The sequence below is a fragment of the Telopea speciosissima genome, chromosome 3 (assembly GCF_018873765.1).
Source record: "Telopea speciosissima isolate NSW1024214 ecotype Mountain lineage chromosome 3, Tspe_v1, whole genome shotgun sequence".
NCBI lineage: Eukaryota > Viridiplantae > Streptophyta > Magnoliopsida > Proteales > Proteaceae > Telopea > Telopea speciosissima.
Window position 1 is genome coordinate 4,256,162 of NC_057918.1, and position 19,931 is coordinate 4,276,092.

At 39.2% G+C, this 19,931-nt stretch overlaps 3 protein-coding genes across 6 annotated transcripts in view; 1 reads left to right on the forward strand and 2 right to left on the reverse strand.

Annotated features, from left to right (window-relative positions):
* The window catches only part of LOC122654118 (lysine histidine transporter 2-like), an 84,890-nt gene that overhangs the window by 44,308 nt on the left and 20,651 nt on the right, over window positions 1-19,931 (reverse strand). The gene's annotated exons all lie outside the window — the stretch shown is intronic.
* LOC122654116 (transcription factor GTE10-like) lies at window positions 2,676-14,714 on the forward strand. Of its 4 annotated transcripts, none has more exons than XM_043848093.1 (11): window positions 2,676-3,080; window positions 3,539-4,879; window positions 4,984-5,029; window positions 5,164-5,319; window positions 11,077-11,150; window positions 12,990-13,059; window positions 13,193-13,273; window positions 13,366-13,485; window positions 13,589-13,660; window positions 13,837-13,967; window positions 14,061-14,714. In XM_043848093.1, the coding sequence occupies exons 2-11, from the start codon at window positions 3,557-3,559 to the stop codon at window positions 14,370-14,372; spliced, it is 2,385 nt and encodes a 794-aa protein (XP_043704028.1). In that variant the 5' UTR covers window positions 2,676-3,080; window positions 3,539-3,556; the 3' UTR covers window positions 14,373-14,714. The 4 variants fall into 4 exon arrangements, with proteins under 4 accessions (XP_043704028.1, XP_043704029.1, XP_043704027.1 ...); XM_043848094.1 differs by having other exon boundaries at window positions 2,676-3,064; XM_043848092.1 differs by having other exon boundaries at window positions 2,676-4,879.
* Window positions 17,899-19,082, reverse strand: LOC122654120 (TLC domain-containing protein At5g14285). Its single transcript, XM_043848101.1, has 2 exons — window positions 19,009-19,082; window positions 17,899-18,974 (listed from the first exon to the last, which is right to left on the reverse strand). The coding sequence occupies exon 2, from the start codon at window positions 18,949-18,951 to the stop codon at window positions 18,196-18,198; it is 756 nt and encodes a 251-aa protein (XP_043704036.1). The 5' UTR covers window positions 18,952-18,974; window positions 19,009-19,082; the 3' UTR covers window positions 17,899-18,195.

Sequence of the window (19,931 nt, forward strand, 5' to 3'; positions counted from 1 at the left end):
GCCACATGTCCTGGCCCGAGGAGGTAGGCCGTCCCAGGCCTGACGGAGAACCAGCTCAGACATTAACCATCAGGTGCGGCCTCACAGGAATGGCCTACGGACACAGACCTTGGATGCAGAGCGAACCCAGACGTCAGACCCTGATCTAAGACTAAGCCACTACCGCGGCCATCAGTAAGACATCCACCGTCCCAAGGACTCTAGGCCACCGCCTACGAGTCATGTCACCCTGACGGACTCAAACATCAAAGATCTTATCACCACAAGCAAGTGTTTATCTACTAAGGACTCTAGGCCACCGCCTACGAGTCACATCACATAGATATTTCATCTTTAGAGAACCATGTTAATGATTTGTCGGATTACTAAATCGGGCCTTCTTTTGATTGGACTTGGATTGGATCATGTGGGTGGCCCGTCCTGAGTTCGACAAATTGATGACAACCTTGGCCGAAGTCCTATGGATCCAGGGTCCGTTAGAAGATTGAAAGTCTGTCCCTGTCTTGTCTCACCATTGGACTATTCACTGGATTAGCCGTTGAACAATTTAGCACTTGAGTTTAAAATCTTCCCGGGCTTTTTCTTTTTTATTTGGAGGGGTTGGCGGTAGGGATGTAAACGGATTGGATTCAGCTCGGATAGTGCTATATTCGCATCCGCATCCGATTAGCTTTCGGACGGATTCGGATAGTGCTAAACAAATACGGACATTGATATGGATTGGATATTTTATCCGTTTACATGTAAATATAGCTTTTCGGATAGCTATAGTCTATCCGTATCCGTATTCGTTTAGCTTTTGGATGGATTCGGATAGTGCTAAATGGATACGGACACAAATTCTGAAACGGATTTTGGCTAGTCATTTACATCCCTAGCTGGCGGTGCTTTGGAATCAAAGTTATCGGTTTTGATGTAGGAATCCATCGACTGATTTAACTACTATACCAACATGGATCAATCCGTATCAGATAATGGGTTAAAGAACGCCATTCGATCGTGTGCAAGGCTTTCTTTCTGGAGGTAGGCGTGAAATTACCGCCCAACCCCCTATAAGCTTAGAAAGAACGTCTTGCACACGAACGATTAATGTTCTTTATCCCTAGTTGAATAATGAGCATAATTTCAATACTGAACTACTTTTTGCCCCATTCATCTAATCCGTATGGGGGTCTTGGCATAAAAATTATTGGTATAGGTTTCTGGATCGGTCTTGATTGATACCATTATGATACTGATTATATGGATCTACAGAAATTGGGTTTATATAGAGCGAAATTTCAAAACTGAACTACTTTTTGCCAAGTTTATTCAATCTCTATCAAGGCTTGGACCTTTATCCCCTGAGGTTTGTTGATCGGTACGGTTGTGCGGTTTCTCTCATAAGGGGGGTTGAAATGATCATTCCACCCCTTGACCGAACACATTGCCTGAGTGGAGTCCACCCCATTTTATTAGAGGCATTAGGGAACCGTACCGGACAGGGACCGCAGGTGATAAAAATTCATCAAGACCTTGGCATCAAAGTTATTGATGTAGATGTCTAGACAGGTCTTAGCTGACATCGATACGATACCAATAAGGATCGATTGGAATCATGCCCATATTGTATGATATTGCATGTAATTTTAAAATTGAATTACTTTTTTACTTGATTCATCAATCTACATCAATATCGGGCCCGTCGATTCCATTACAGATTGGCCATTACACGATACAAATTATTAAAATATAGACATCTCGTACATCAAGTCAATGAATATATAGGAAAAAGTACATTATAGTTTGCATACAAGAGATCTACATGGTCAAGAGCAGAGAGAGTAAGAGTGCGTGCATTAATAAATTTTTGTTAAGGGCAAGAAATCAATGTTTGATCGTGAGCATCTCACGAGGCCAATGAGAGAATGCATAGGAGAATCTGTTGGAATGAGATTTTTAATTTTAGTAGGATTGAACAATAAATTTACATAGTCTTATGACTGAGCCTTGAACCACATGACTTGATGGGGACGTCCATGTTGAAAATAATTGAATATTTATTTCTACCAAATGGCAAATCGATTAAGATTATAATTTTATAGATAGATAGACCTCAAAAATTTCCTTTCAAATATGGTGGGATTTTTTTCCTAGTAGAAAGATAACTGAATCCAAAGATTTAACCCAAATAGAGTGGACCATATGACATAATACAACATTATACAATGTAGGTAGATACTAATACTGAGTAAGTAATACATGGATGTGTTAACGATTAAATTTGAATCTGAAATTAAACAAGTGGCTAATCAAACTCATTTCTTAAGTATCTAACGGTGGAAATTACAACATCATGTTTACACACGGTAAAAGTAGCTGCGTCTGCATTATGTTTCATATGGGTCAATCGTTCATTAACATATATACCATCTAGAAGACGGAAGTCGGTAATAAATACTTTAAAGAAAAGGAGAACAAGAAAAAGGTATTTACCGCGTAATCGTTGGAAACACTTTAGCCCTCAGATCTAGATCGGAGGGCAATGGAAAGAGACCCGTCGGATTAGACATAGTAAGATTTTAACGGTCAAGATTTCCTGATCAGCGGCGGGGAGAGGAGGCTGAGGCCTTTAAGTAGAGGAGCCAACTAGTCGAGAGATCGCGGATTTTCTTTGTTCCCTTCGGTTGTTTGGTGTTCCACGTCCCTTTTTGGAAGAGAATCACGAAGAAGAGGTTCTAGGGTTTTCTCTCCCATTGGGCGGCTCTGCTCGTGATCCAGGTTTCGTATTGGATTCACGAAGCATTCTTAGAGCACATTATTTTCTATCTCTCTGAGCTTCTACCGAACTTCAGTTTGTTCTCTTTCTTTGATCTAGCGGGTTTCCTTCTGGAATTTATGCTGGAGTATCACGGGCTGCGAACCATCCTCTTCTAAACTTTCGGGCGTAAATCATTTTTCTGCAAATTTTATTGGGTAAATCAGTGTCCCAACTTATACCATTTTTGGTGAAGAGTTCGTGATTTGTGACGAGTGCGAAAATTGTCGAAGCTGTTGAACGAAAGGAGAATCGTGGGTTTTGATGGTAATCCTGATTTAGGGTGGGTTCTACTTTGTTGTCTTTATCCAATTTCTCTTTTTTCTTCAGAGTCCATTGACTACATCGAGATTAGGTTTTTTTTTTAATTTTGTATTCGTATATTAGAATCGGAGATTTGTAACTTTAAGCTTAGAAGTTGATATTATTGGAGGAGAATACATCTTGATTTTAAACTAATTATAATATCCACTTCGAGTTCTACCTTTTAATTTTTCCATCGGCGAGAAAATAATTGCCGTGGGTGGGGTGATTATAGTTCTTGATTTATGATAGGAAGAATAACGTACTTAATGAACTTGATTTGGTGGTATTATTGAATTTAGTCCTATTCTGGAACAAAAAAGAAGGCATGTTTTGGCTCAATATCTCACTCTATTGTTTTACCGGGAATAACGCAAACTGGTTTTTCTGGGACTGGCCTTGCGGGATAAATCTTACTCCCGCAGTTGATATGTGCAGATTTAGGGGATTAACCTTATGGCACCGACAGTTCTTGTAGAGTACACTGGAATGAAGGAATCAAAGAAGTACGCACAGAAAGTCTTGGTAGCAATGACGGGTAAAACGCAGAAGTTCTCAAAAGGCTATTCTTCTGGATTTGTATCGGACTATCGTCATGCTGTTGAAACCATGGGAGAATCCGATTTCGGTAGCTCTGGTCGAGTAGACACAGAGATGACTGCTTCAGATGATTCTTGCGCCCCCAAAAGGAAGTGTATTAGTTTGAACGTTGATAGGTGTGATGGCTTTGGTGTTCCCTTACAGGTGCTTTCTGTGTCAAAGATGTCTCATTCGGAGAGAAAGGATTTAGGAATGAGGCTCAGAGCAGATCTTGAGCAGGTTAGGGTGCTTCAGAAAAGAATTGCCTTGCGGTGTACAAATGGTGTTGCCCTGTCATCTTCCAGTGATATCCGTAGTTGCAGCGATGGTCAAAGAAGGCCTCCGCTTGAGAATCTTCCAAGATCTTCTGAGTTTTCTGGGCAGGGCAAGAAACGGGTTCCTCCAGCCGTCAATGGTCCCCACTTGAAACGGGGTATTTCAGGCAGGTTTGAATCTGTGAACAGGGGTGCTCCTCCTAGCACGTCAAATGTTATGTTGATGAAACAGTGTGAGACATTGTTGAAACGTTTGATGTCACACCAATTTAGTTGGGTCTTCAACACTCCTGTGGACGCTGATAAGTTAAACATTCCAGATTATTTTCAAGTTATCAAGCACCCAATGGACTTGGGGACAATAAAGAGGAAGATAGCTTCTGGTGCATACTCAAGTCCATTGGATTTTGTGGCTGATGTGAGGCTCACTTTCTCAAATGCAATGACCTACAATCCGCCCAAAAATGATTTCCATATCATGGCTGATACACTGAGAAATTTTTTTGAGAAGAGATGGGAACCTATTGAGAAGAAATTTTCTTCTACTGATTTACAGACAGCACCTGTGAAATCTAGTGTTCCTAGAGAAATTGAACCTGCTAAGCCAATGCTACCTTCGAAGAAGAGGAAGATCTCTACGACAAGCCATAATGTCAAGACAGAGCCTGTTAAGAGGATCATGACAGATGAAGAAAAACATAAACTGAGTAGAGAATTGGAGTCTTTGCTAGGAGAAATGCCGGAGCACATTGTTGATTTCCTGAGAGGGCATAGTTTCAATGGAGGCCAAACTGGGGAGGATGAGATAGAGGTTGATATTGATGCTCTCAGTCATGATACATTGTTCACACTGCGAAAGCTTCTTGATGATTATTTGCAGGAGAAACAAATGAATCAGGCAAAAGCTGAGCCTTGTGAAATGGAGGTATCTTTTTTATTTTCTTTAATTCTGTAAGTCTGATATTTCTAGTCGTTCTTAAATCCCATTACTTACCTGGTTATACTTTTGGCCTACTATTTTCTTTGCAGATTCTGAATGAGTCAGGACTTAGCAATTCATCAATGCCTTGCAAAGGTTATTTTTTTTATTCTGCCATGTTTAATTGCTGGAAATTGGATTTTATTTAGCATTTCACTTTAGTATATTTTCGTTCTTTTTTCTTCTTTGATATATTTTTTTTTAATTTATAGTTTATTGTACATGCACAGGCAATGAACCCGTCGACGAGGATGTAGATATTGGTGGAAATGATCCTCCTGTTTCAAGCTACCCTCCAGTAGAGATAGAAAAAGATACGGCTCATAAAAACAGTAAATGCAGTAGTTCAAGTAGCTCCAGTAGTGAATCTGGCTCTTCTTCTAGTGGTACGTATCTGATACTGCTCCATTCTTCCCCACACACCACTTTAATGTGTTTTCTGTGTGGAATTTCATCTTTAATGTTTATAATTGATTTATGTTGAATCAATTTATTTTTTTGTAGATAAAGTTTTATCCATTTTATGTAGTCCACTTGTATAGCCGCAAACAACTGATTCCAATCAATCTCCTGCATGGATTCTTGACGAATTGCTGTTTAGATTTTCCCACTCCATCTCCCATTTCCACCTATTGATATCTTTAATCTCATCAGGCCTGATTGCACTACCATTATCTGTGATGGAAATTTTTTGAATTATACATGTGAGGTAGGCTGGTCATCTATTATTATTTGCAACCACACTTTCACTGCTGTATGTATGAACTTTGGATTGGCAGGGAATAGTGTTCCGCCTTTCGTTACTCATGATATTAGCTGGGTTTTCCAGCATAGACCCAGATACCAATATCTTGTTTTGTGTTCTAGAAGATCACATAAAACCAAATAATTGGGAGGATTTCGTAGAACTTGTAAAAAATTGCGTGAGGGAAATAGTAGTCGGTATCCAACATGTTGCATTTAGTAAGAAGGTTTCTCTTATATCTGATATGATGCATCCTGTCATGCATTTGTTATATATAGCAATATTTTGATGGATGTGATGTGATGGGAGAATACCTGAGAACTTATTTTCAATGTTGAGTTAGTGGATTTGGTCTTGTGCTTATGCTTTTGAATTGGGGAGTCAGAGGTGGATTTTCTAGTTGGTATTCCTAGGGTTGTGGCGTGGTTAAATAATTTCTAATTGCTTGTTTGATTTATTAGTGTTTTTTTTCCAATTTTATTTTCCGTTTTTAGTTCTATCAGTAACTTGCAAGCATGGTCCAAGGAATCAGTAGCGGATAAGTCGAATTGGAAACTGATCCTAATTCTGGCCCATTTAAACCCGGTTCAGGTTGATTCTAGGATGTTCAGGCAGATTCCTATCCATTCAAACCGGAACTGGAATTGGCGTATTATAAAAACTCAAAGCCATATTAGGTGAGGTCGGACTTCTTAGGTTGACCGAGCATTGAGTCTTTCTGGTTCTGCATTGTCTGGTAGGGTCTTCTTAGAAGCAGTATATTTGTAAGTTGTAACCCCCCATTGGTGACTGAGATTAGATTGAATAGAATTATGCTTTTTAAGCTGCTGTTAAGCATTTGAGCTTGTTGAGTTCTGGTTTGGTGATCATCTCCTTCATCTACTTGCTTTCTCAATCCTTAGTTCTCCTTATCAGGTGTGTTCTTTCAATACTCTCCCTTCCTTATTGATTGTTCTTCTCTCTTCTCATTTGTTCTCTTCCTGCTATTGGCAGTACCCCTGTTTTCTTAACTAGTTTCAGCTTGCTTTGAACTGTTATCTGCTACCAATTATTTTAATCCAAAACTTCATGGTTAACTTCTGATAGCATTCCTCTTGGTTTCTTTTATTATTTTTTAGTTTGTCAGTCCATATCATTGGTTACACCTTCCTGTCTATTCCCAAATTCTGTTTACATCTTTTAAAGGGTCCTAAACTTCTCCAGAAAATTACTAAATTACCATTTTTTCATAATATTTGGATTTTAATCACTTTGATAGGCCCATAGCGATCTAATTAGGGTGTTTGGAAACCCTGGGTTGTATTACATCTTCCGGTTAATGTGGGCCTTGATTGTGTTTTGATGTGATCATTCAAGGGGATATATGCCAAGTTAATATCATTGAGAAATGCTTTAGGAAAAAATGTTTATTAGTTTAAGTTAAAATATATTAAGCAGTGTGGTTAATATTGATGGACATGAGACATGTTTGTGACTAAGCCCCTGACACTTCATCCTTGGTGCTTGGAAGTGGTGTGCACTGTGCAATGATGATGTATACACTTGAGACTAAATTGTAGATTCTGTAGGATGTCTATGTTATGAGGAAAGCTGTATAGAGCTGAATGTTGGGCACAACACAGAATTTGTACTCAAAAATTAATGTTCTTGTTCCTTTATTGGTTTTTGTCGATCCTTCTATGGTAATTGGTACATATACTCTTCATGTTGTGTTTTTCTAGAAACTCCTACTTCTGCTTGCACTAAGATCTAAAACAGAGTTGTTCTTACCTGTGCTCCCTGTCTAATTGGCTTGACAAACCTATCCTCTTCTCTACTAAACCAACATCTGAGCCTACTTGAGAAACGGAAACAAAAGCGAAAACATTCTGTTATTAAAAAATTATTGAGTACAAACGCACATCTAGGCTGTCGGGTAGCTGCTCACCATTTCGAAGCCAATAGTAGTGGTTCTAGAAATGGAATTGCTATTCTCAATTCGTAGAAGACACTTATTTGTTTATAAAACGCTGGTCATTTATAGATCTCCCATTCGTCAAAAAGGCCGTTCCTTCTTTGTAAATACCAATTCTATTATTCAATGAGATAATAGAACAAATGGTGATGATAATCGGCTGTATCAATAATTCTCTATGGAGGATAAGGGGTTTTTGACCCGTTGTTTCTCCGTTTGAGAAACTATCAATTTTGGAGTGAACCAACAACTAGACTGTGTAGTTATTATAGATGCAGGTAGAAAGTCCTCGGTCATACTTGAAGCTGATCGATTACAATTACCTATTGCATCTTCAGCGGATTCAAATATCCCATTAAGATCCAATAAAAGAATCATTTATCCCATTCCGGCGAATGATCCTGTATAGTTTATATATCTATTTCGTAATTCGATTATGAAAAGAGTTCTTGTTGAATGGGAAGAATCGTTGCGATGAAGGAGACTGCCACAAAATTACTACAAGGACTTTCAGATAAAGGGGGCCTTTGGTTAACTAACGAAAAAAATGGAACTATTTCGTGTCCTACTCGAGGCTGTCACCCCATACCTCACTTCTCTTTATACTGGTACTTGGGATGAAAGTTCGAGGGCGAATGGTGTATCGGGAACGGAGGTACTTTCTGCTGTAGGGACCACTGTAAGAGAAAGCCCAACTTTGGAGGTTTTGAAAGAAGGCATGGCAAACATCCTAATAGGGGGATCCCCCCTAGTGGTCCCCACTCCCCTGTTAGACAATGGTTATTGATTTAGGCGAATGGGAGGATAGGGCAACCAATGTCATGTAGAAGAACATCCCTTCTTATATACAACATCAGGCTAGATTGGAACAACGCGTGTGGATCTTACCAAAGATTGAACCATGGCCGGACGGTCCTTTATATACAACATCAGGCTAGATTGAACAGTTGGGTATGGGGATCTTACGAATAGGGAACTCACGAATCATGAATGGATGTGGTGCAATCTGTTTAAACCTAATGATAGGTTTTAGATGCTGTCCAACAGGCAGGATCACAGATCACAAAGACAGACCAGATTAAAGAGAAAATTAATATCACACAATCCAGTCCACAACTTTGATCATGATAATTTTCTGATCGGTAGGCCCGTTGATAAGATAAACAAAAGCTCCAAAATTCAATGGAATCCAACTGTGGGATATTGAACTTACGAGTTAAATCAGAAAATAGTAAGTCTAGATCCTATTTTTTTTTAGCAGATTTCACAAATCTTCAGACCAGCACTTTCGATCAATCTGGATTTCTTGTCAAAGGTGACTAGTAATGAGAGGAATCCGATCCACAAATATCACAGGGATTCAATGATTGGATGCCGTAATCTGACAGTGCTCAAGTCTGGTAAATAAACCACCACCACCATCCCCCCCTCCCAAAAAGGGGGGGTGTTTATCCGTAGGAAGATTAACTTTGATGAAATGGTGAATAACTTCAGGTGGTCAGTGTCCTTGACTGAACATCTAATATATAGTTGGTTCTGTCCAGGATAGCAGAGGATTAGGTAAGCTAGAACTCTTATTCTGATACAGAGAGTGAGCCAAACAAACCCCTCTTGGATTCTTTAATCGATAGCCATCTTCAACAGGTAATTTGTTAGATAATAAAAACCACAAGGACTCTGAAATTCGTAAGAAGACTTCCCCAACAGCTGCCTCTTCTTGACAACCGATTGGAAGTAAATATGCTGCTACTGCTGACCTGGACTTTGGATGAGGATGCAACTCATATCGAATGAACAGTAGCTCAGAAGGAGAAAAGTCGCAGCAAGAGAAACTCCCATTTTCAGCAGCCAGCTGCAGGGTCCTGTCAACAAGGTTGAGTCCCCCAATCAGTCTCCCCTTTTTTAATCAATACTCTGCAGTAGCACAACTGGGCAGAGAATGTACGAGACGAACAACAATAAAATAGAAGGGAAGAAGACGAAAGGATACAAGTGAAGGGGGCAGAGGGAAGAAGGGGGGATATGACCAAAGCCTCTCACCTATGGCCTTGGTCAGTCTCTCACCATAACTGAATCTCACCGCAACGCAGAGCCAATCTCTTTTTCAATACTAAAAATCTTGGGGTGTGTATTGGCTGCTGTTCTTTTATTGATAAACAGAAACTGGAGAAAGGAGAACTGCATACAATATGTTAACTCTCTGATTATAAGCTAAGTAAAAAATTGAATCTAGTTTCTTGCTACTTAAAACAATAGAAACGGTCCTTAAATTAATAACTACTACTACATAAAAGAAATCTATATCAATATAGAAACTGAATAAAGCTAATAGAAGTCTCCCACACATGGACCAACTTGCACAGTTGTGGGCCGCAATCTGGCCCACAAAGGTGGAGCAATAGCTGGCCCAAAGGCCTAGGTTGGCTGGCTTAATGGGCCAGCCGGCCAGGCTCGAAGTCTCTTCAACCACTACTTCATGATGGAACTCCAAAATGTTGTTTTCTTCTCCTCCGTGGACATTTCCTATTTCAGAGTGGGAGATGAAAGCACTGTGGGTGTCTGAATGGTTCTCCATCAACTTGGAATGGTTAATGTAATTACTGTGGCTAGCAGCAAGTGCAATGTTGAGCTTTTGGTAGAGACCTAAGAATCATTCAGTGGCCCTTTTGTAGTGGAGTTCTAATGGAATTTTTCTTAAAGAATATTGTGGAATATGCCTTGTTTTTTAGGTGGAAGAGTCGGTGCACATGTGCTTAGTTATTTAGTTTGAGGCTCCTGATGCTTTCTGGAAATGGCATAGAGCTGTGTGTATCATACTGTTACTTTATTAGTCGTTATGTAACCTTTTTTATGTCCCTTTGCCCATGGCAAAAGAGTCTTGTGGATTTATTTGGGAGTGTCGAGACTTACTTCAGTGGTAAACTGGTAATCATAATCTGTTATTAATTCAAGTATATTGATTTGTTGCAAAAGTTTCTTGGTCTGTGGAATATTAAAAAAACGAATATAATTCTCTTGTATTCATAGCCTCATAACTTAAAGTTCTTATATAATGTCAAATATATTTTAAGCTCTTGTATTCATGGTTTCTCAGAGCTTCCTTCCTGCTTCCACTGTTAATGGTTGATTTTATGTGTGGGCTTTGTTTATTGCTGTCTTATATATGTTTTGGCATATTTAGTCTTGGGCTAATCTCAAATTTCACTGAATTTCACTCTCTTTTTCTGTAATGTTCTTAGTAACTATTTGTCCATATAGCTTAGCTATTTGGAACAGAAAGCAGAAACTTCCAGAAAACCAAAAAAATCATAATGAGTTGTTCTGAGCATTGATATTCTGTTTCTGTTGTTCCATTTGAGAAGTTCACTGTTTAGGTTCCATTTTTCTGGCTTAAATTCTTTCCTGCATGCTGCATTTAAGATTTTTACATTCTTTTATTTGCAGATTCAGACTCCGGCAGTTCTTCTGGCAGTGAATCTGAGGGTGCTAAAGCTTCATCTCCAGTGAATGCGACAAAGGTACATTCATGATATGATGAAATTTTCTGTAGTCTGATACTCTGATTGTTATTAATCTGGGAGTATGGTTGCCTCTGGTTTTTTTTTTTTTTTTTTTTTTCTATTAAATATTGATTAGAAAGGCCCATAAAATAAAAGAATTAAATAGGTCTCTTGTAACGAATTGTCATGGTTGGAGAGAGATTAGTTCTAAATAAGTAGACAGAAGATTTGTTAAAGCAAATTTAAGTAACAGTCACCTATTGTGTTTTTTTTGTAGGGGGTGAGTATGGAAATTCAATTTTCTTAATAACTTCCGTTATTTGGTTGTGCTAACTCAGAAAGAAAAATAACATTGAAAGAAAGATATTAAAACCTATTAAACAAATGGTCTGCTAACTTAGGCCCTCTTTGGTATAGTTTAAATGTATGTTTATCCGACACATAAACATAAATAGATGTGTTTGGTATGATTTGTGATCCCTATTTCTCATTAAAATAAATCAATATAAGCATAAATTCATAAATAGCTCGAGAGTTGTTTATGATTTATGACCATAAACTGTTAATGTTTGTTTATGTGGGTACCATAAATGTACATGTGCAGAATTGCTATTTTAATGGGGGTAAATTGGTAAATTTAATGAAAATTAGAACAAAGCCTCTCTTTTGTCCCCCTATCTCTCCAACCCCACTCGCCCCCCCCACCATAATACATAATATATTCTTCACTTAAGCATACCAAACCTATTTTTCATTACATAATCTGTTATTTCTAATAGTTACCAAATGATTATTGTTTATAGCCCATAACCTATTATAATAATTGATTATTCATAAATAGGTCATAAATATAATTATAAACTATGCCAAAGAGAGCCTTTGTCTATCAAAAAAACATTACCATAAAGCTAGCTCCTCCACAGCCCCCCCCCCAAGGGAAAAAAACAACACAATGGTGTAGCAGCCTAACTTTCCTTCGTAAACTAACAGTGTTATCATATGTTTGGATTTTCGGTTACTAGGCATATGACCTGAAATCACATTTCTTGTATTGAAGAATGATGGTGCTTAACCCCTCCCCCCCTCCCCCCCCCCCCCAAAAAAAAAAAGGTGGTGTGGGGGGGGGGGGGGTGGAGGTGTTATTTGACATTGGACGGTAACAAATGTGGATTGGTTTGAAGCTGTGAAGATGGAAAATACTAGGAAGAGACATATGTCTCCCGTCTAGAGATTTGTTTGGAGCAGTGAAGATTGATGATAACAGGAAGATTATTTCAGTATATGCAGATTGGTTTGGGGCAGCATCAAAATTTAAGTAACAGTTTATGTAATTTTCCCTTTTTTGCGTAGAAGGGCGTGAAAAGGATATGGAGGGTGGTTAATGCAGGAATTACAAACACATTATCCCTCTTATAACTTAAAATGCACAGGATTTTTCCTCATGAATTCCAATGGCAGTTCTGGTCGCGCTGAAACGTTGTTGACAGGTGGACCCAAGTTCCATGCTCACATGTCAAATTTCAGACTAATCTGCATTTTCCAAGTCTCGAACTATGAAATTGAAAAATTCTGGGACTACCAAGAGGGTGCATAGGACTACAGTGGGGGATGCATGGGCATCAATGGGAGGGTATGCCTGTATATGAGAGGATACATTATTATTATTTTTCTTTCCTGAATTTAGTATGAAAAATTAGATATAAGATATTATTTGTTTTGTAAAGTGCTGATAGAGAGAGGGTGTGCATTATTTACTGTTTTTGCTCAATTGACCATCGGAATTGATCTCCTTATAGCTGTTTTCTCAATCTTTGTCAACCAATAATACTTGTTATTCTTTGATTCTCTTATTTACAGGAGAATTTAGATTGTGGGGCAGATATAGACAAAAGGAGAAGTGAGTTGGTTGATCCACATGATGGAAATCGTGAGTTCTTGGGTTCTGTTTATTCCTCACATTGTGCTCTTAAGTAAAATCCCATTGATATGGCCTGTGGCAATTAATTTATGGAAGACTGTTTGACATGGTGTTTAAAACTTGTTATTCCCTGGCTGTACAGAATCTGTTAGTGGGTTGGACCAGGTTGAGCAGAATCCTCAAACCAGGCCAGTTTCCCTAGATGCAGATTGTCCTCAAGAGGGTAAGCATGAATGCTCTGTATGAGAGTCTGATCGGAATCGGGGTTATCAGTTTTGGTCTGTCATCTTACCATTTCTCCAATAACATTTTTAGGGGAGAGTGCTCCATCTGAGAGGCAGGTCTCCCCCGAAAAGCTTTATCGTGCAGCTTTATTGAGAAGTCGTTTTGCTGATACCATCCTCAAAGCTCGAGAAAAGGCACTTGATCAGGTTGGTTACTAGTTTGATAGTCATTGTAAAGTTAATCTATTTGTGCTTGTCCATTTTCCAAGTGTATTCTACTTCGGATGTGACCGGGTATGGGTTGAACTGCTGAGATCAGGTTGAAAAGGGTGATCCTGAGAAATTGCGGCGCGAGAGGGAGGAACTTGAAAGGCAGCAAAGGGAAGGTATACAATTTATTCCTTCAAATGAGTGCTCGTTTTTGACCAGTGGATGGCTCTCTGGTTGAATTATAGGATAACTGAATCCAATCTTATAAAAATGTATTCCTGTATGTTCTAAGAAACAAAAAGCATTTTAAGTCTTAAAAGTGTTGCTGTTTTCTACTTGATGCTGTAACCAGAAAAAGCTCGGTTGCAAGCAGAAGCCAAGGCTGCTGAAGACGCTCGAAGGCAAGCAGAAGCCGAAGCTGCAGCTGAAGCCAAGCGGAGGAGGGAACTTGAGAGAGAAGCGGCACGTCAAGCGTTGCAGAAGGTAAACATAAATGTGTGTGTTTGATGTTAGGAACCACTTATAATTTCTTGTTTTGCTCTCCTGTTTGATCAAAATCTTCTGGCAATTGTACAGATGGAAAAGACTGTTGAAATTAATGAGAATTGCCACTTTTTGGAGGACTTAGAAATGCTAAGGGTTGCCCCTACTGAGCATTTACCGAGCTCTGTAGATGAAACAAGCCCAGATCACTCTCAAGATGTTATAGGCAGTTTCAAGCTGCGGGGAAGTAGTAATCCGTTGGAGCAACTAGGATTATACATGAAAATGGATGATGATGATGAAGAGGAAGGTGAGCCAGAGAGTGTTCCAGACCCCGACCCCAACCCCAACCCTGACATCAACACCAATATGGTAAATGATGTTGAGGAAGGAGAAATTGACTGACCGGGGTTTGGTTCTTCTGCCGTCACAGTCCTGCAACGGCAAGGAGCTTGAATCAGAACATTCGGCTCAGAAGACTGTCGGCCAGTCACATGGTAAATCTCCTTGAATGGGCAAGAGATTATGTGACCCCCATCCCTTGCTGCTTCAAGCAAATCATTGGGAACTGATTGCATTTAGACTATCAGAAGCTTTAACAATTGCTCTGAGTTTGGAATGAGTTTTTCCTTAAGAGACGGTTTTGCCGTTGAAGCAGATCTTCCCATACCTATATATCATGGATTTGCCTCGTGTTTAATAGAGAATCCATGGGTCATGGTAAATGGCTTGCATTTTGAGGGGCTATGAGATCTTTAAAGGGTGGAGGAGCCACCTCATTGATTAATTTAGATGGCTGTCTATATTATAGGAGGGACTATGCTCCCAAATTGTAAAAGAAAAAAATGAGAACAAAAGGTCCGAGATAAGTTGTCAACCGAGTGGGCCTTTTCTTCATCAGTCCTTTTTATTCTCTGTTTTTGGTTCAAAATGGAAGTGAAAATGGAGGTGATGTGTGTACAGGGTTGAGAGATCTTGGTGCCGATGATGGTAGTGGTGATTGCTGAGTCTGTTTAACTTGGTTCGTCTCTGTGCAGGCTGGTCATATGAACTCGAACAAAGGGGTGGTGAAAATTTTTGGTGGTCAATTTATTTATTTGTTTTATTGTAGTTGTAAACTTGCGTCCACATAAACTATTTCAGGAGTATAAATTAGGTGTACTTGACCCCCAACCCCAACCCCAACCCCAACCCCAAACCCCAAACCCCAAAAGAAAACTTTAGCTAACCTTAAATTTACATGGATGCCCTGGTCGGATGCTTTCTTCTGCCACAATTTGTTCCACAGAAAAAGGCAAGATTGTAAAATTGGGGAATATTATGTAGAAAGCACTTTTCAAACATGTCAAGAATGCTGTTAGATCTCCTGCTTCAGTACAATTTCAGATTCTCAATGAGATCTTAAAGTCTAGATTTCCAGGTTGTTCTGCAGGGCCATAGTGCTCATAACAGTGCATGTGTTCCATTCGATGAGCTTTAGGACCCTACTGATACATGGTTGCTGTCTATAAAGAGATCTTGTGGAAGAAAGAGTTGGCATGACAGAATGATTTAAAGGTTGTTCATTTTTCCCATTCATTTGGATTCTTTTTTTCGTTGGTTTTGTTGGGTAAAATTGGATTATCCAAAATAGCAAGATATAACCAGGATTTTTTTTTTTTGGTTGAAAGATATAACAAGGAGTTATTCGATTTTAGGGAAAGGTTCTTTGAGCAATCGCGTACCTCTTTCTCTCTCTCCCCTCACATGAAATTACCTCTGCCCCGTATGCATGAAATTGTTGTCATTTCTCATTGGTGCGTGCCCTATATTGTTTGTATTATTCACATTATTTTTAAGAAAAAGAAATAATACCCTCTCCCTGTGGCATGATTCTCTCTCTCCCACCCCTTCGAAAGCCATGGTCAAGGGATTCTCCTTCACCATGGCTCGAGGAAAACTCGGTCCTTTTTATCGTATTGGTGTGCTGTCTTGGTGAGACCAAATCAAATGTGGGTCTGAGCATTTTAAAATGTGATTGCATGTGGGGAGCATGAATATTTATTTTTTTAATCTTTCCTTTTCTTTTTGGAGTGGGGATTTGATCCTAAGATGTCATTTCGTGCTAAATGGGCAATCAAATACCAATCTAAGGCTTTGTGGATCTTTCCCTTACTGGTGGAGGTAGAGGCTATTGTAACTTCTTGTGACCTGTGGGGGGGGTTTGATAGAATAAAATTATAAGGAGAGGGTTATCAATAACACCTGTGTGGGAGAGGGTGGGGAATCTGCATGGCACACGAGGGAGGGGATCTTCACGTTAGAAATAATTTAAAAAAAAATGAGTAGACTATGACTTGGTTTATGCTGATTTTGTTTTTTTGAACATAACTGAAGCAGTGTTTAGTACTACTGACTCACTCTTCCACTATGTCTTCTTTGATTCTCTGGCTCTCTGCTTACATAGTTTTAACATCATCGGCTCTCGTTTGGTTGCAAAAGCAATTAAAAGTAATGGATTTGATTATATTACTAAATTTCATTTTATTTGGAATCCAAATTCTTTTGATTTGAGAAGTAAGATAAATATTGCATCTAAAGTTATCATTACTAAATGTGTTCAGAAATTTAAGTAATTTATACAATCACTTTGGGTAGTAATTACATAAGTTTTCCCTTCAAATTGAAACCTCCAAGTCCCTTCAATTTCCCTTGCAATCAAATGGAGCTGATCGTCACGATCCTACCTATAATCACGAATCAATCATACTTCTATGTATTCATTTAAGAAGGTGAGTTCTTTCCTGTGATGTCATAGATTTAAAATGGTTTTTTTTTTTGGATAGATAAGAAGGTTATGTTAATTTGATTCACAACAACAGATAATACCTCCTCCGCACTCTCCCTCTCTAATGGTCTAATGTAATCGTCACAACATAGAAGTTTCACAACCATGGACATTTTCTTGCAAAGGATGTCATCCATAGGTTCTGTTAGAAGAAAAAAAAAAATCCATGTGAGTACAAAGTTATTGCCATCACATACAATGGATTTGCTTCTTTAAATTATCTCATTCATTTCAAAGGTACCTACCATGTAAACAAAATCATTGAGAATTGACCTGGGTAGTTTATAAGTGACTTAGCCAGGGTTTTGCAATAAATAGTAATTTAACCTAGTCAATAGCTATCCCTGGGAAAATGCATTTTATGAATGTCAGACATCATTAGACTTTGGATCAAAAAAATATTGTTATTTTAGAGGATTAACTTCTGTCATCTCTAGACAGTCAATGTATATCTTGAGAGTATTTGGCATTAAAGTTTTGAGCTTCAGGTTAGGGTAGGTTGCTGTGCCGTGGATCTCTTAAGACATCTCCCAAAAACTATAGCCAACAACATATCATCTCAGCCAGAGTAGAGCCATGTGTTAGGCATTGTTCTTGGAGTAAACTTACTCACCCTTTAATGGTGACAGTAGTTTGTTTTAACTGCTTTTACATCTTCTATCAATATCCAACCTCTAAATGTCTTCCCTTGTTCTTTCACTTGCTTTGAAACTATGCAGCAGAAAGATGAAGCAACTTACCCTCTTCTAATTTGATTTACAATAAAAAAATTGAAGAAAAAATCCAAGGATTTGAGGCATGAAGAAATCTAAATGCCCTACTCTCCCCATCCATTTTTTTGGCTTTTCCAGCCAATTCAGTTCAATGAAGCATCTGGTTGGTATTTCCAGATACCTTGTAAGGCTGTACTTGCAGGCTTAAATCCAACAAACATTAATTTCCAACTCTAAAAATTCCTGAAGACGGAAGAGCAGCCACAACAGGCCCACAAACCACAGTAAATGCAGAGGCTTGAGAAATCAAATTTCTCTGGACTCTGAAGTAGACCCGTATACACAATAACAAAAATAATAGTAACAGATAGAGAGAGAGAAGAGAGTTCCATTGCAGCATTTGAAAAGCCAGACTTAAAGCCAACCAAAAATAAGAAACTAAAATTTCCTGTACAAGTAATACAAACTAATTGAGAAAATATGTTGGTCAGCGAACAGACGTTGGAATCTTCTGTTAATATTGCAGAAGAAATTGAGCCCAGATGCAAATCGATCTTTTTACTGACACTGTCATCAGCAAATTATTAAACAGACTCTGAAACAAATCCAAACTCTTTTTGAGTTTACAATTGATGAAACAAAGCCATGAATTGACTCAATCGATTAAGAACTCGATGCACCACCCTTCCTAAGTTGTTTTCTTCTTCTCGAGTTTCTTGCTGCTTCTTTCTCTGTACAAATCCAGCCAAAGATGCGATACCCATAATATGCTCACGGAGATCGCCATTACAACCACAACCAACCAGGAGAGTGAAACCCACCTTGGGATCACATTGTCAGCTGCACCACTTGCATAGAAGACCCCCATCTTGTAGACGAAAGAAGGTCCCGCAAGCCCTCTAACCACAGAGTAGAAGGCATAGAAGGGAGGAGACAAAAGCTCGTATAGCCTGGCAGCAGCGGGTAAGTCAGCTCTGCGGGCATTGGCGAGGGTCCAAATGTTCTGACAACCGCTGGTGATCTCCGCAAGGATTAGAAGCACAAGAATGGCGAAGGCACCATGGAAGACCATGTACCGACAGGTCAAAAACACGAACAGGGTCGCTAGATGATGGCCAATGAAAAGCAAATCGCTAGGGAAGAAGATGAGAAAGTGAAGGAGATCCATCAGGAAATAAGCAATGCTGAAATCAAGCACCGTGTTCTGGAAACTAGTGTTTGGGGAGGCGAAGCCCCTTTGAGATTGATCTACCTTCAGGATTGCAAAAGCAGCCAAGAAAACCGCGGGTGTGCCATGGGCTAAAGAGATTGAGCAGCTCGAGGCTTCCGGGCGGAGTTTAGGGTTCCAGTTGCGGAAGACGCCGAATAAAGCGACGAGGTAAATGAAGAGAAACATCAAGAAGAACAAAGGGAGGGCAGGGACTGTGGAACTTAGGGTTTCCATGGAGACCCAACGAATCAAGAAATAGTTTGAGTGGACCAATTACGTGAAAATATCTGATAATGTGGCCTCACTTCTGAGGGATTGATGGTGAGAATGCTAGAATCAAGAACAGAAAGAAGAGAGAGATCTTCGAATTTATTCGAAGATTTCAGTCACAAAACTACGGTTTCAATCAAGAAATGAATTTAATATCACGGAGAAACCCAAATTTTGTAGTTTTCAAATACTCCAATGGCACACGATCACCAGCTCACGTACAAACAAACAGGGAAAACAATTGGCAGGGACAGCGGGATAAACGAGAGAGATACCCGCTAAGTGCCCAGAGGCCTGGGCTTTTTTTTTGAAATGCAGAATGAGGTATCCGTCTAGGGTTTCAATAAATGAAGCAGAATAGCTTGACAAGAAAGGGAAAAGAAAACAGAAATCGTTCCCTACCCCGTAGTTAGCGCTCCAGATGAAAGCTTTGCTTAAACTTTCGCAATTACGCAGATAGTTGGTCAACCACCACACCAATCGCTTGCAGGACGATGTACTGACGAGAAATCGAAGCTCTGAGGTCGTCGGAAAACCAGAAACCGTCAAACCTCAAAGCAGAGAGACAGAGAAAAGAAAGATACCAAACAAAGAACTCTCAGATCGGAGAGCTCGAGAGAACACGCAACCACCAGCCAGAGAGAGAGTCTCTTTGCGTCTGTGTTTTCGTGTGATCGTTGAAAGAGACAAATAGATAGGAAGGGTGGGAGGACAATATATATAGTGAATTATTTGGTTTTGTTTTTTTTTAATAAGAAAAGAAATAATATAAATTATACATCTCTTAACCTCAACTCCCCAACCCGATCTATGGAGATTCGATCCTATGACCTCGTCTAAGTCGCATCCAATCACAATAGGTGGTTTTTTTTAATACTGGATCTGTAGATACTATTTTTTTTATCCGTTCGATTAGAATCTTTAATTCTCTTTAAGATAAGATT